General features: G+C 51.7%; 1 protein-coding gene across 7 annotated transcripts; it reads right to left on the reverse strand.

The window, feature by feature from the left end:
* Nucleotides 1-1,346: 1,346 nt before the first annotated feature.
* Nucleotides 1,347-16,863, reverse strand: LOC128835950 (zinc finger protein 239-like). 7 transcript variants are annotated; one of them, XM_054025886.1, is made up of 5 exons: nt 16,800-16,863; nt 11,729-11,855; nt 10,638-10,754; nt 3,048-5,075; nt 1,347-2,165 (listed from the first exon to the last, which is right to left on the reverse strand). In XM_054025886.1, the coding sequence occupies exons 2-4, from the start codon at nt 11,760-11,762 to the stop codon at nt 4,120-4,122; spliced, it is 1,107 nt and encodes a 368-aa protein (XP_053881861.1). In that variant the 5' UTR covers nt 11,763-11,855; nt 16,800-16,863; the 3' UTR covers nt 1,347-2,165; nt 3,048-4,119. The 7 variants fall into 7 exon arrangements, with proteins under 7 accessions (XP_053881861.1, XP_053881867.1, XP_053881860.1 ...); XM_054025892.1 differs by having other exon boundaries at nt 3,060-5,075; nt 16,739-16,829; XM_054025885.1 differs by having other exon boundaries at nt 16,739-16,829.
* Between the last annotated feature and the right edge of the window lie 36 nt (nt 16,864-16,899).

Raw genomic sequence — 16,899 nt, forward strand, 5'->3', positions numbered from 1 at the left:
TGAACTAACCTCGTTATCTCCACACTGATTTATACCTGCCTCTGGAGATTTCCATTACTTGCATCTGAAGAAGTGAGGTTCTTACCCACAAAAGCTTATGCTCCCAATACTTCTGTTAGTCTCAAAGGTGCCACAGGACCCTCTGTTGCTTTTTACAGATTCAGACTAACACGGCTACCCCTCTGATACTTGCCTTCCTGGAACTGTGTGTGGAGCTCGCCCCAGCCCTGCAGCACAAGGACACCAGAATGAGAACTGCCCTCTCAGTAAAGAAGCATGTGACAATCAGTGTGTGGAAGCTGACGACTCCAGACTGCTACCGGTCAGTCGCGAATCAATTTGGAGTGGGGAAGTTGACTGTTGGGGCAGCATTAATGCAAGTGTGCAAGGCAATAAATTGTATTCTGCTACGAAGGACCCTGACTCTGGGAAATGTGTGTGAAATAGTGGACAGCTTTGCAAAAATGGGTTTCCCAAACTGTGGAGGGGCAATAGCACACATATTCCAATTTTGGCACCAGACTACCTTGCAATGGAGTACATCAATAGGAAGGGGTACTTTCCCATGGTGTTGCAGGTGCTTGTGGATCACCAGGGGCGTTTCACTGATATCAACGTGGGGTGGTCTGGGAAGGTGCATGTCACACGCATCTTCAGGAACACCAGCCTATACAGAAAGCTGCAAGCAGGAACTTTCTCTCCTAACAAGATCACATTGCGGGATGTTGAAATGCCCATAGCGATCCTGGGGACCCTGTGTACCCCTTACAGCCATGATTCATGAAACCTTACACGGGACACCTGGAGAGCAGTAAGGAGCGGTTCAACAACAGGCTAAGTAGGTGCTGGATGACAGTTGAATGTGCCTTTGGCAGATTAAAGGCGCACTGGCGATGCCTTTATAGCAGATTAGACCTCACTGAGGATAATATTCCCATGGTCATAGCCACTTGCTGTACATTGCATAATCTCTGTGAAGCTAAGGGTGAAAGGTTTGCTCAGGGGTGGAGCGCTGAGGCAGACCGTTTGCGGCTGATTTTGAGCAGCCAGATACCAGGGCTGTTAGAGGAGCCCAGAGGTGGGCTATTTGAACCAGGGAGGCTTTGAGACAGCACTTGGACAATGAGCACCAGTAACAGATCTCTGTCAGAGGTGCTTCAATGTTACATTACATGTAGTTTTCCTAGAGGGCAATGGTGATACTTGGGGGTCTTATATTCCAGTATGCAAGTGATTAAAATGCCTGGGCATGTATTGGCGGTGCCTGCAATCTCACCTTGTAGGAAAAAAATAAAGATGATTTATTTTTATAAATCTTATAAACATTATAAACATTAATAAACATTATAAAACTTTGCTTTTATTGCACAAGAAACAGCACACACAAACACACAGATGCTTGGTGAGAAAGTAGGAACCAGGGAAGGGAAGACTTTCACAGCTATGTGTAGGTCCAGCTATCATTGGGAAAGTTGTCCGAGTGGGTGGAGTGAATGGGAAACTGAGAAGTGCTGGAAAGTGGAAAGGAATTGTGGGCGGAGTTTGGGGGGTTGGCGCATGGGAAAGAGTTCTGAATGTGCTGCAGTGGAGGTCGAGCACTGATCTGCTCAGGGCTTGTCTACACTTACCGGGGATCTATGAGTGGTGATCAATGCATTGTCAGTCGATTTAGTGGCTCTAGTAAAGACCCGCTAAATTGACCGCAGATCGCTCTCCCGTTGACTCCTGTCCACCAGATCGAGAAGAATGGGGGAGTCGACAGGAGAATGTCTCCCGTCGACATCACGTAGTGTGGACCCCTGGGTAAATAGATCTAAGCTATGTCGATTTGAGTTATGCTATTCACGTAACTCAAATTGCGTTGCTTAGAGCGAATTTCCCCTGTAGTGTAGGCAAGGCCTCAGTCTGCAGCATTATTAAGGACTTCAGCATCTGTGTTTGCTCCTCTGTTACTTTAATCAGCCGCTCAATTGCGTCTTTAATAAAGGTGTGATTCTCTTTTCTGTCCTGCTGTTCGGCTTTCCAGCAATCCTTGTGTTCCCTTTTTTCTGCATTGGAGCACTGCTGGACCTCCCGGAACATGTCTTCTTTGCTGCATCTTGGGCACTTTCTTATCTGGTGGAGACGCTCGGCCAGCATGCGTGGGGTGTTCCTGAAGGCCACATCTGGTGAAGAACAGGGGACAATGCACAGAAGCGGGATTGTTAAATTCACGCACAGCATTGAAACATTTCAGTTAAATACACCTTTTGCAACATTGCCATCACTTTCTCACTGACCCTACACATCTCTGCGAACACCCAAAGCATGGTAAGTGTTGGCAGAGGGGGAAAGGGAGGGAGACTCCATGCTGGGAAAAGAGCACACACTCTTTGCAAGGGCCATGGTGCAGCATTCTAGGGGACAAATTCTAAAATTCTCCCACACTTTTCCACAGGTGGGGATCATTCTAGCAGACATTTCACTGCTAAGGGTAAGCAGGGAAACGAGGGTACATCTACTCTATGCTCGTGGTTTCTGCCCTGCTCCCTATGCTGCTCGCCTGTGTGCCGCTTTGGTCCCTGCACAAGTGATTGCCGAATGAAGTGGGAAAGTTTCCTACAATGGGAGAAGGAACAAAGCTGCTCTACCACGGAACCTTCAGCAGAGAATTGGCAAGTACCTCCAGGAAACTTTCCTGGAGATCTCCCTGGAGGATTCCTGTGAGATCTCAACATGCATCAACACCCTGTTCCATCGTACCAATTATCATAGAGTTAATAGAATATCAGGGTTGGAAGGGACCTCAGGAGATCATCTAGTCCAACCCCCTGCTCAAAGCAGAACCAATCCCCAGACAGATTTTTGCCCCAGATCCCTAAATGACCCCGTCAAGGATTGAACTCACAACCCTGGGTTTAGCAGGCCAATGCTCAAACCACTGAGCTATTACCTTCCCCCTGGATTAGTTAAACAGGGAATTGTCCAGCTCACAGAAACACAGCCAGGCTCCCACATTTCTGTACCCTGAACACCACCTCCACGCTACACAAGCCACAGCCACTTACCAGGCATCTCACCTCCTGCTTCTTGCTCCCTTGAGAGCAACTGCTGAGTCTGGCTAGACACCTCTGGAGTGGAGAACAGTTCCTGGCTTCCTGCCCCACTGGGCGACCCCGCCAGGAGCTGCACATCCTCATCTAACTCCACTCTTCATCAATAACTTCATCCTCTGGCTTAGGTCCTCTTTCCGCCGCCCCATGCCCTCTGAAGTATCCACGGGGCTCTTGGCAATGGAGGTGGGGTTGCCACCGAGGATAGCGTCCAGCTCCTTATAGAACCAGCAGGTCTTAGGTGAAGCACCTGAACGACAGCTCACCTCCCTCGCCTTATGGTATGCCTGCCTTATCTCCTTTATCTTCGCTCTGCACTGCAGCGTGTCCTGACCACAGCCCTTTTCACACAAGCCTCGAGAAATCTGCCTGTAGGTATCCCAATTCCTATGGTTCAAGCGCAGCTGGGACTGCACAGCCTCCTGACGGACAGGGAGAGAGCCGCGACTGCCTTACAGACAGTTAGGGCTTAGAACATTTTCACTGGTTCACCTTAAAGACTTACACTTCACACTAGCTTCTCCACATGCCGTCTGAACCCATCAGCTTCTTTAATAGCAAAGAAACACCTGACTAGACAGACCTTTGTTTCACATTAGGTACATAGTTCTTCTTCATCATATTTCTATTTAAAATCGATGGCATGAGCAGTTCCTGAGTCTTCTTTCAATTACATGGACCAGGCAGTCCCGTCCTGCCCGGCCCCACAGGACTGCAAATCCCACCTCTAGATGTCACCCAAGCGTCACCTGCTGGCTGGAACCGAGGTAGGTGTGGGGAGAAGTTCCTGGCTGGGTCCCATCTAGACCGGGGGGGGAGGGGGTTGTCCTGGCTGCATCCCAGCTAGATGCTTGAGTGTGTGTGGGACAGAGACACATAGTTGCATCCCACCTACATGGGGGAAAAGGGGGTAGCTCCCTAGTGGAGTACGCTGTGACAATTCTCTAAATTTACTACCACCGGTCTGCTCTTCCCCACGCTGCTCAACCAAGTTCCCTTCCCCGCCCCACACAGTCTCTGCTGGTCATCAGGGGGACAGGACCACTCGCTGGTCTGCATCTGCTGGTGCTTTGTCAGGCCCACTAGCTCCAAGAAGCCCCTCAGGCCCTGGCAATGGCAGAGGGGTGTTGGTGTGAGTGACCTGGTGCCGAGTGAGGTTGGCCAATCTACCAAACCGCTTGCCACAGTCAGCACAGCTGTATGGCCGCTCCCCGGTGTGTGTGCGCTGGTGTCGTCTCAGGCTTGAGCTCTCTGCAAAGCTCTTGCCGCAGTCAGTGCATTGGAAAGGCCTCTCCCCGGTGTGTGTGCGCTGGTGCTTGGCCAGCGCATTGGTGTTGCTGAAGTTCTTGCTGCAAACATCACAGCGGTGTGGCGGCTCCCCGCTGTGTGTGTGTTGGTGTGTTCTCAAGTTTGAGCTCTCTGCAAAACTCTTGCCACAGTCAGCACAGCTGTACGGCCGCTCCCCGGTGTGTGTGCGCCGGTGTCTTCTGAGGCTTGAACTCTGTGCAAAGCCCTTGCCACAGTCAGCACAGTGATACGGCCGCTCCCCCGTGTGTATGCGCCGGTGTCTTCTCAGGATTGAGTTCTGTGCAAAGCACTTGTCGCAGTCAGCACAGCGGTATGGCCGCTCTCCGGTGTGCATGCGCTGGTGTATTCTCAGGTGTGACCTCTCTGCAAAGCCCTTGCTGCAGTCAGCACAGCGGTGTGGACGCTCCCCGGTGTGCGTGTGCTGATGAGTTCTCAGGTGTGAGCTTTGTGCAAAGCCCTTCCCGCAATCAGCACAGCGGTGTGGTCGCTCCCCGGTGTGCGTGTGCTGGTGTGTTCTCACATTTGAGCTCCATGCAAAGCCCTTCCCGCAGTCAGCACAGCAGTACAGCTGCTCTCCGGTGTGCGTACGCGGGTGTATTTTCAGGACTGAGGACTGGCTGAAGCTCCTGCCACAGCCAGACCATGTCCTCGTTCCTCCCAGGATCTCGTGCCCTGCTGGAGAAAGCAGAGGCAATCCCGGTGTTAGCTCACAGTTAAGGATACAGGTTTGTCAAGGATGGGAAAATGTCACGGACGGAGCGATTTCCCCATTTCTCTGTGTCTGTTTTTTGGATGTGCGCCTCACCCTGCAATGGCAGCTCCTATCTGACAAGGCTGGACCGAACACCTCGTTCTGGGTACTGAGACCTGGCCTGCGGGGTTACAGTGCCGCTCAGATTTGCCCCCGCCCACAGTCATGATGTGGGGGAGGCGGGTCAAACTTCAGTGAATGGCCTTGCCCCCCCAGATCTTCTCTAGCGTGCACCAACCACTCTGCATCAGGCTGGGGTTAGGGTTGCAGTGCTGGGGGGAAAGTACTTCTTTGGGCAGCTGGTGCCCCTCCCTTTGTTAAACATCCTGGAGTCATCACAGTAAGTTTAGTGACCTGTGACTTTTAGTAAATTTACTGTAACTGCTCCGTAATTTTTTATACGAAATGCCGTGAGAAATCTGCAATCTGACTCAGGGTGGTTCTATCCTATGTTGCTTATGCAGCACCAAGCGCCTGCTCCCACGTGCGTCATGCGCCTCATGGGTCTTGTTTGATGCTTAAATTGTAGCTTGCCCAGGAAACAGGCAGCAGCTGGCACAACGGGGCCCTGATCCAGAACTAGGGGCTCTAACTGCTAACAAACAGGGTCTGGGTTTTGTTTTCACACTGATTTTGGTTTTACTTCAATCACAGGTTTTTATTTACACGTTTCTGGTTCTGCACTGGCTCCTGTTTTAACACAAGGCCTGTTCCCCAGTGTTTGCACTGTTTAAACGATATTGGTTTGAAACTAGTTGAGGGGCTACAATCCCCTCACGTGGACGCAGTGAGACCGGTATAAAGCTGTTTAGCACAACGTAGTTTATTCCTGGGGGGAAGTCAGTCCCTTTCAACAAATTCCTTCTAAAGAAGTCATTCGCCCTCGGCCTCATGCTTCATTCTTTGTGCAAAACTAAAACTAAACTAAAATTCTCAAGGAGGGGAAGGGAAAGGAAAGGTTGAGGAGATGACAAGTCACTCAAGGCTTGTGTGATATAACCTGAAAACCATGTCTGTATTGTTTCAAAACCCAATCAGTGACACTGCTGACCTGGAAGGAGTTAATGGTTGCCACACAGCGAGCCTTTGATCTACAGGCTGCATTAATGCTGAGGGCTGTGCTAAGCATTGACACTGAAGCAATGTAAGTGACAACGATTTCGTGCCACTGAGAGAGCAGGAGGAGAGGGGGATGTGACAAAGGCCATTCCACCACCCTCACACCCAGCCCATACACCAAGATAGTCCAAGTCATGCCCCACAGGATGATTTCGTCTGGCCCCCAAACACATCCGCTCATCCAACAGCAGCTGCCTGGAACGTGGGCAGTTTTAGAGCATTACAATGAAACACTGCAAGTGCCAGAGACCTTCTCTACAAAATGGCGTCCTCCACGTGGCGTAACCTCGCACTCATTGTATGTGACTTACTCCTGGGGAGAATTCTGTGCTACTGCGCGCACGCATATTTAAGGAGCCCTGCAGATTTCTAATTTTTCCATGCAGAAAAAAGCTTCTGCCAAAACGTTGCTGTAGTTCCGCCTTTTGCCCACCAAAGGGTGCTGTGGTGATAGAACAAAGTTGCAGCTCCCTGCAGCAAGGGAGTCAGGGGCTGTGGGGTGGCTTGTGGGGGGAAGGAAGGGGTCAGACAGGTGCCCATAAGGGCTAGTGGGGGAGAACAGACTGGGGCAGGGGCTGAATGGGAATGGAGGCACAGGGCCACAGGGGAAGGGAGGTGCAGAGACACATGGTGATGGGGGAGGTTTGCAGAGCTACATAGGGACAGAGGAGTGGCTGGGTGGGGGCATAGAGACACATGGCAATAGGGGCAGATGTGCCTAACTGAATGGGAGAGGCTAGGGGTCGGCCAGGGTTTGCATGGGGGAAGCTCCCTAACAAATCCCTCTCCCTCCCTCCCCCCAAAAGCCTGTTCCATACTTTTCCCACCTGTACACAACAACCCTCCAAGTTCACACCCAGGCTCCCTTCTCAGCAATTTACTTCTCTCTCCCTCAGCTCCTCCATTACCCCTGACTCCCCCAAGATTTTGCACTGCTTCTGAATGGTGTGGGCAATACGGTTCTGTAGTGTAGTTTAAATGAATGATTACTCAGAGTTCTGTATAAATACCCCTAGTAAGAAATCTATTTGTCAAAAAACGTTTCCTGAATCTTTTTTGTTGTTACAGACATACTTGCTTTGAGGTATTTTGAAATAAATAACCAAAAATAATTGAAACTGGTGTGATTATATTGTGTTATTCTGACAAATAAAATATGCAGAATTTTAAAATATTGTGTGCAGAACTTTTAATTTTTTGGTGCAGAATTCCACCAGGAGTAATAACTGATCCTGCTCTGCCCCGAGTCATTCCCAGCTTTCTCCTTGATTGCTGGGGACAAGTTTCTCCAGTCTGAGAGGTCACGTGAGAAATGAAGTGGCAATGAGGGAGTGGGGTGGATGCTCCCTGGGTGGAGCCAGTGACTCAGGGATGCTCTCCCAGGCTGCGAGCAGGTTTTTGCCCCTGTCTGAACTATGTCTGGATCCAGGTGCCCAGGGCCATAGGACACCAGCACACACAGCTTGAGCCAGAAGGGGCAGCAGTATGAAGCCCATTTGAAAAATCTCGAGGGCACCCCTGCCTTGGTATGATTTTCTGAGGTGTGTGAAGCCTAAAAGAAAGTGTTGTGGTCTACGGACCAACAGACATCTCTTTCTACCCAGGTGCTTGTCTGACCCCCAAGTGCCAGTGATCCACTGACACACACAGATGAAGTTTATCTTCAGAGCTGCAATGCCCTTCCCATTATACACTTGAGGAACCTGAGGCATGGTGGAGGTGTAGTGACTCACTTCTAGAAATGAACCAAGATGTTTTCAATCCTACTACAATGTCCTACCCACTTGGTAATTGCAGCTCCCATATTCTCCCCCCACCACGGAGACCTCTCTCTTTCCCCCAGCATCCTCTGAAATTTCCCACCCCACATTGTCCCATATCACTATCCCACCCCTCTTCCAAGTTCATCACCTCCCCATCTCCAATCCATTTCTCTTTCGCAGCTTTAGGGCCCCATCATTTTTAGGTCCCATTGTAGGTCACAGATAGCCAATGAGTAGGAAAGACAGGAAGTATGATAGTAAAACCCCCTGGCTTAACCAGATCTTCAATGACCTGAAACTCAAAACAGTCAGACAAGAAGTGGAAACTAGGTCAAATTACAAAGGATGAATATTAAAAAAACAAAACCCAACAAGCATGTAGGGACAAAATTAGAAAGGCCAAGGCAAAAAACTATATTAAAATAACTAGGGCTATAAAGGGGAACAAGAAAGCCTTTTACAAATATATGGGAAGCAAGAGGAAGACCATGGACAGGCTAGGCCCATTACTAAATGAGGAGGGAAAGACAATAAGAGAAAACGCAGCAATGGCCAAACAGTTAAATGCCTCTTTTGTTTCAGTTTTCACCAAAAAAGTTAGCATTGATCAGTCGACTAACATAGTGAACATCAGTGTCAAAGGGGTAGGATCTGAGCCTAAAATAGGAAAAGAAATAGTTATGAATTACTTAGACAAGTTAGATGTCTTCAATAAGGCAGGGCCTGATGAAATACATCCTAGAATACATAAGGATCTGGCTGAAGAGATCTCTGAGCCATTAGTGATTATCTCTGAGAACTTGTGGAGGATGTTAGAGACCCCCAAGGACTGGAAAAAGGCAAATATAGTAACCAGTTATAGAAAGGGGAATAAGGACAATTCGGGGAATTATAGACCAGTCATAGTAACTTCAAAACCTGGAAAAATAATGAAGCAAGTAATCAAACATTCTATTTGTGAGCACTTAGAAGAAAATAAAGTAATAAGTAAGAGACAATATGGATTTGTCGAGAACAAATTATGTGAAACCAACCTAATATCCTTCTTTGACAGGTAACAAGCCTTGTGGATAGGGAACAAGCAATAGATGTCACATCTCGACTTTAGATCCTGTCTTACCTGACCTTCTCATAAACAAACTAGAGAAATATAGCCTAGGCAAACCTACTATAAGGTGGGTGCACAACTGGTTGGAAAACCGCATTCAGAGAGTAGTTATTATGGTTCACAAATGAACTGAAAGGGCATCTTGAGTGGGATCCCACAGGGATCTGTCCTGGGTCCAGTTCTATTCCATATCTTCATAAATGATTTGGACAGTAGCACAGAGAATACACTCAAAGTTTACAGATGATTCCAAGCTGGGAGGGGTTGCAAGTGCTTTAGAGGACAGGATTAGAATTCAAAAGGATGTTGACAAACTGGAGAAATGGTTGGCATTAAATAAGATGAAATTCAATAAGACCATATGCAAAGTACTACACTTAAATTAGAATAATCAGTTACACAAATACAGAATGGGAAATGACAGCCTAGGAAGGAGTACTGCAGAAAACCATATGGGGTTATAATGGATCACAAAATAAATATGAGTGAACAATGGAATACTGTTGGGAAAAAAAGCAAATATCATTCTGGGATGTATTAGCAGGAGTGTTGCAAGCAAGATGCGAGAAGTAATTCTTCCACTCTACTCAGCACTGGTAAGGCTTCAACTGGAGTAGTGTGTCCAGTTCTGGGCCCCACACTTCAGAAAGAATGTGGACAAATTGGAGAATATCAGAAGAGATCAACAAGAAGGTCAGGAAACCATGACAACCAATGACAAAAGATTGAAAAAATGGGGTTTGTTTAGTCTGGAGAAGAGAAGGGAGAGGGAGTGGGGGACAACTTCATAGAAGTCTTCAAGTACGTAAAAGGTTGTTACAAAGAAGTGGGTGATAAATTGTTCTCCTTATCCACTGAGGCCAGGACAAGATGTAAATGGGCTTAAATTGCAGCAAGGGAGATTTAGGTTAGATATTAGGAAAAACTTTGAAACTCTGAGGGTGGTTAAGCACTGGAACAAAATTATCTAGGGAGGCTGTGGAATCTCCATCATTGAAGGTTTTTAAGAAAAGGTTAGAAACACACCTGTCAGGGATGGTCTAGATAATACTTAGTCTTGTCTTAGTGCAGGAGACCGGACGAGATGACCTACGGAGGTCCCATCTACTCCCACATTTTTATGATTTCTATGATTCATAGATATCAAGGCCAGACAGGCTCATTGTGCCCATCCAGCCTGGCTTCCTGCCTATCCCAGCCAGAGAAACTCCCCCGCGATTCCTGCCTCTGGCCCAGTAACTCCTGGCTGGGTTAGAGCGGGGCTTTGAGGGAGAGAGGCTCCCTCTCCACCAACAGACTCCCAGTGAGGGAGAATCCATTGCATCCTGAGGGGAGCTCTCCCAGTGGTTCATTCCCCTCCCAGATAAACACTGGCCCCTAATTTGTCTCTCTTCAGCTCCCAGCCAATGGATCTCGCTCTGCCTTTGCCTTCTACATCAAGGAGCGCTCTGCTAGCAGGTGTGTAAATCAGAAGGGATCAGATTATGATGACTCACCTGAGGAGGGGCTGTCAGGTCCTGAGTTTTCCCTGGAGTCCTCGGCATCCCTGATCCAGAGCTCTGCCTCCCCTAACTCGAGCCGTTGGATTAAGTCCGGTGTGGAACCTGAATAGCCTGTTTGGGGAGAAAGAATCAGTTCTGGGGGCAGGGACTCATTTATAGGTTTGTGCAGCCCAGCACAACAGGACCCTGATCTCTGTCAGCGTTTGTCTGCGCAGCAACTGGCACGATGAGGCCCCAGTCTTGGACACTGCTTGAGAGGAAAGCGCAAGAGATCCCAAGCAGGAGAATAATGAAATAAACCTTCCTTAGAGATTTCTTCCCATCTCCCACCAGGCAGGTTCAGTTTGTACTTTGAAGCAGCAACGTCTATGACCCGTCTCAATTTGCTTTGGGGGCTGAGTCATGGCAGGTGGCACCGTTACACACACCTACCAGTTCTTTTGCTTAGGATGCAGCATTGTTCAACTATGGTGTGGTTGTTAAATTTATGATGTTCATTCTTTTTGGCGAGGTGGGGAGCTAAGTTCCCACTAAGCTGTGCGGCTGTGCAGCAAACCATCAAGGGCTGCACAAGGGCACAACCATAGGGGTCTGGACTGGAGAGGCGCAACTGCTGGGGAAAGATGCTTCTCCACCTGACCCAGCCCTGGAGCTGCTGCGGACGGGGAGAGGCGCCTCTCCCCCAGCCCGCTGCAGCAAGAGAGGGCTGGGGGAGTCCTCTCCGCCGCAGCCCTGGGGCAGCCTGCACCCCAAACCCTCATCCCTGGCCCCACTTCAGAGCCCTCACCCCCACACTCCAACCCTCTGTGACAGCCCTGAAACCCCTCCCTCACCCTGAACCCCTCATCCCCAGCCCCACCCCAGAGCCCTCATCCCCAGCCAGAGCCCTAACTGAGGTATAATGCAAGTAAACCGGTTACATTAACATTACCCTTAAGGCTTTATAGCCCTGATTTCTCCTTTAACAGGAGGCCGACCTGAGAGGGGCTGACGTTTGCCACCACTTGGCCACTCGGTGGCACATGACAGTTGAGGCATTCAGGGAGCCCACTGCAGTGAATAAATGAAGGGAAATCAATCCTTACCCAGGGAAACGAGGGCCCAGTAATTCCTCAGCATCTGGTCCCGGTACAGCTGCTTCTCTGGCTAGGATAAGAGCTCCCACTCCTCCCGGGTGAAATACAGAGCGACGTCCTCAAAGGCCACCTGGAGCTGCTGGCACAAGCGTTACACACTCAGCACCTTCCGCTCCAGCCCCCAGCCCGGAGTCTCAGCAGGGGACGCGGTTTCTAGGGGAGCGACTCCCAGGGACCCCCCGGCCCAGCAGCTGTGACCCAGGGAGACTCCCCCCCACCCCGCACAGCTCCCCGGGGACTCGGGGCCCTGCTGGCCGGGGACAGGAGTCGCTCTCGGCTCCCCATGGGGCTCTGGGGCGGGGCGCTGGGCGGGGCCCGAATCCCAGGGCCGGGAACAGGCTCCTCCCTCCCGGCCGGAGTCCCGCCCCCGCCCCAGGCCTGTGCTCAGCCCCGCCCCGGCTCAGGCGCCTCCGGGCTCCTCTGCCCGGCCGGGGCCTCGCTCGGGGGAAGGGGCCGCGCCCAGCTCCGCGTGTCCGCCCGGCCAGGGCCCCCCCTCCCCAGGGCCCCAGAGCCGCCCCCCGGCCCCAGTGCTCCGGCTGCTGCAGCCCCCAGCCCCGGGGTCACTAGCGCGGGAGGGACCGGGGGGGGGGGGGGGAGAGACACTGCCAGACCCCGTGCGGGTACAAAACCCCCGTTTAGGGAGGGGAAGGGGGGGGGAACAGTGACCCCGTGGGATGAGCCACCCACTGTGCTCACTAATCTAGGGGTGTGGGGGGGCCAGAGGCTGTTTTTGTAGTTCTCACAGGGACGCTGCATGTCAGCCTCGGAGCAGGGGGCGGGTTCCTGGGGCTGGGGTCTTAAAGGCACAGGCCTCCAATTCCTAGCCTGTCAAAGCTTAATCGCAGCTCCTCTCTATCCTATACAAGTGTTGCAGGGCCAGGGCCACCCAGATGGGGGGGCCAAGTGGGGCAATTTTTCGCAGGGGCCCCCACGAATATGTCGGAGGCTGCCCCCGCCTCCGTCTTCCCCTGGTGTCTCAGCGTGCTGCGTCCGGGAGCGGCCCTGGCGCACTGCAGCGCGGTGGCTCCAACGCTGTCCGGGGCTGCTCTTGGTCGCAGCACGCTGAGGCTCCAGGAGGGGGGTAAGCGCCATGGTAAGGGGTGGGGCACCCCCCCTGACCCCATCCTAACCATCACCATCACCCAGCAACAGCCCATTATGTAATTGTAAATGTATACATACCATTAAAGCATTTAATGTTTTTAAATAATGTATTTAGTGTATTTTCAAATTATTACAAATTAATTTTTGAATGTATGTCACTGGTTATTTTTTAGATTTCAAAATACATGTTACTATAGTATTGCAACTTTTTTTATGGAAGGGGCCCCCAAAATTGCTTTGCCCCAGGCCCCCTGAATCCTCTGGGCAGCCCTGTACACGGCTACGTTACTGATCCAGCCAGGAGACTGAATGCGGTGAAATATTGTACAGACACTCCCTCCCTCCAACTCTGCCTCTCACATTTTGAATATGTAAAAGTGTCTTCTATCAGTTTCTATGCCTATATGAAATCACTGCAGTTCATTTCTCTTATGTAACGTGCTGAGTTGCTAACTCCCTCCCAGAGCCCACATGTCTGCACCCCCTCCTGTACCCCAATCCCATGCCCCAGGTCAGAGCCTGCACCGCTCACTCAAACTACCCATAGCCTGCAACCCTCCTGCACCCCAACTCCATCCCAGAGCCTGCACCCCAAAAAGGGATGGATTAACTTTTTGTGGGCCTGGTGCTAAACATATTTGTGGTCCCCCAGGGGGGAAATGGGGACATGGGGCATGGGGGGCAGAGTCCTCAAAGCGACGGGCTGGCCGGGGGCAATGGGAAATGGGTCATGGCACGGCAGGAACAACCCTGCTCCACCCAGCCCAGTACAATGGCACTGTTTACAAACCGGGAGTTGCCAGACGCACACTGGCCAGCCCGGCCCTGTGCTCCCATCATGCTTCTTCCCCTTCGGGGCGGGCCCATGACCCCAAGGGTGATACCAGAGTGGCCCCTTTGGTCGATCTGCTTCCTCCTGGCTAATGTGACAAATTGATCTATTGTACGATTGAGGCGCGCTGTTTCACGTATTTGTGTGTGAGTCCGTGAAAAGGGAGGTAAGCTTTGGGGGTACGGAGCATGCCCCTGAGCCCAAGGTGGGACCAGAGTGGCCCCTTTCATCGATCTGCTTCCTCCTGGCTAGCATGCCCCTGAGCCCAAGGTCATACCAGAGTGGCCCCTTTCATTTTTTCCACTGGCTTCCGCTTTCCTTATTTCCAATGACTTGTCTGCTCATGCACCTGTCACTGGTCCATGGGGTTGCGAATCAGGAGGGATGGGGTTTGTGGTCAAAAACACTCACGGTCTGCTTCCTCCTGGCTGATGTGCCAAATTGATCTATTGGTCAATTGAGGCGCACTGTTTCACGTTTTTGTGTGTGAATATGTGAAAAGACCCCCACAAACCCCCATGCCCAGTGCTCTCCCACAGACCACTCCGAACCCCCCCCAGATCCTCTCACTGCCCAGTGCCCCCTAGCTGTAGACCCCCCACAGCCCTCCCACAACTGCACAGTGCCCTGCCCCTCCCCGCCCAGAGCCCCCCCACAGATTCCCTCACTGCCCAGTGCCCCCCACCGCCCCACTGCCACAACTGCACAGTGCCCCACCCAGACCCCTGCACACTTCCCAGTGCCCCAACACACACAGATCTCCCCACCCCCCACTGCACAGCACCCCCCCAGACCCACTAGAGACCTACTCTCCCACACCCTAACCCCCAGCCACAATACCCGGCCCTGATGGGAGGTGACTGTGTCTGCCAGGCTGAGCCGGCAGCGCAGCCAGAGCTTGTCCTGGAGCAGGATAACTCCGGCCCTTGGGGGTGCAATCAGCCAGGCTGGAGCAGGAGCAGGGCCTACCCGGGCCAGGCTCCCTCAGGACCCCCATGCCTGGCAGGACCCAGCTGAGCCTCCCACACTGTCCCCCTCCCCCAGCCGTCCTCTGGGACTGGCTGAGACTGGCCCAGCCTCTGCACCAATCCCAGGTGGCTCTTTCCCTGGGGAGGCAGATGGGGCCCCACAGGTCCCAGGCAGTGGAGACAGCTCAGAGCTGGAGCAGTACTGGGGAGTGGGGCATATCCTTGGACATGACTCCTGAGATCCCACCCACAGCCATTGGCCCCATGGCCAGCAGCCCTGCCGAGCCCACATGGTGGCCCCCAGCTGCTGGGTGATGAGCCCCCTACAGCAGCGGCATAGCCAGGTTCTAACATCAGGGATTTCTTGTATTATGTATAGTGAATGTATTATATAAAAAACAGGTAGTAGGGTTTACAATGTTCTAACAAGAGATTATGCTATTATCATTATCCAGTCAACTTGCACACCACTATTTTGAATTAGTGATAATTCACAGAGAGAGAAAGAAGAAAGCTGAATTTAGAGAATAATTATTAAACAGATTCTTGGTTATTCACTCCAGTCCATAGCACACAGCACCATAAACACAGTAGAATCTGGCCAAGAGAATATTCACCTCAAATTGTCATCTGCTACACTCCCCACCCCCCCCCCCCGGCCCATTCCCAGTCACCACTATTCAGCAGGTCCGCCCAGAGGGGGAGGGGCAAGTGGGGCAATTTGCCCCAGGCCCGGAGTATGTCGGAGACTCCCCACACTTCCGTCTTCCCCCATCCCATCCCCCGGCATCCTGGATGTGGCACGCTGAGGCTCCGGTAGAGGGGGTAAGCGGCATGGTAAGGGAGGGGCCGGACAACCCCCTGACCCCATCCCCCCACAGCCATGACCCCCAGCTCCAAGCCCAGCCCCTCAGAGCCGGACACCCCCCTGACCCCATCTCCCCACATCCCTGAGCCCAGCCCCTGTGAGCCGGGCGCCCCCCCAACCCAGAGCCCAGCTCCCCCCGGAGCCCTGGGCAAGCAGCACCACCCCCAGGCAGCGACAGCCCATTTGCACCAACCATCACCATCACCCAGCGAGAGCCCATTATGTAACTGCAAATGTCTACATCCCATTAAAGCATTTAATGTTTTCAAATGTTGGATTTAGTGTATTTTCAAATTATTACAAATTAATTTTTGAATGTATTTCACTGGTTATTTTTTACATTTCCAAATACATGTTACTAGAGTATTGCAACTTTTTTTTATGGAAGGGGCCCCAAAAATTGCTTTGTATATGATGCAAATTGGAAGAGTAAAGTCAAAAAAATCCCTTTTCACGGATTCACACAAATAAAAGTGAAACAGCATGCCTCAATCATGCAATAGATCAATTTGGCACATTAGCCAGGAGGAAGCAGAGTGTGAGTGTTTTCAACCACAAACCCCATCCCTCCCGTTTTGCAACCACCCCCCCAGAGGAAGCAGAGTGTGAGTGTTTTCCACGACAACCCCATCCCTCCCGTTTTGCAACCATCCCCCCAGAGGAAGCAGAGTGTGAGTGTTTTCCACGACAACCCCATCCCTCCCGTTTTGCAACCATCCCCCAGAGGAAGCAGATCAGGAGTGTTTTCCACCACAACCCCATCCCTCCCGTTTTGCAACCATCCCCCAGAGGAAGCAGATCGGGAGTGTTTTCCACCACAACCCCATCCCTCCCGTTTTGCAACCATCCCCCAGAGGAAGCAGATCGGGAGTGTTTTCCACCACAACCCCATCCCTCCCGTTTTGCAACCATCCCTCAGAGGAAGCGGACCGGGAGTGTTTTCCACCACAACCCCATCCCTCCCGTTTTGCAACCATCCCTGGACCAGTGACAGGTGCATGAGCAGCCCAGTCATTGGAACTAAGCACGGAGAAGCCAGTGGAAAAAATGAAAAGGGGCCACTGTGGTCTCACCTTGGGCTCAGGGGCACGCTCCATACCCACAAAACCCTACCTCCCCTTTCACGAATGCAATGAAAGCGGCCACTCCGGTCAGGAAGCAGATCGGGATCGTTTTTGACCACCTACCCCATCCCCTCCTGATTCGCAACCCCATGGACAGGCGGTAGCAAGTTAACAAACAGTTTACCAAACTGCTACCCTGCGTGGCAGAAACCGCTCCCAGTTGCAAAAGGGGAGGGCTGACGCGAACAGCCGCCTGCCTGGGGCATGCCACGCGCTCTGCCCAG

This window comes from Malaclemys terrapin, chromosome 4, assembly GCF_027887155.1.
Source record: "Malaclemys terrapin pileata isolate rMalTer1 chromosome 4, rMalTer1.hap1, whole genome shotgun sequence".
NCBI lineage: Eukaryota > Metazoa > Chordata > Testudines > Emydidae > Malaclemys > Malaclemys terrapin.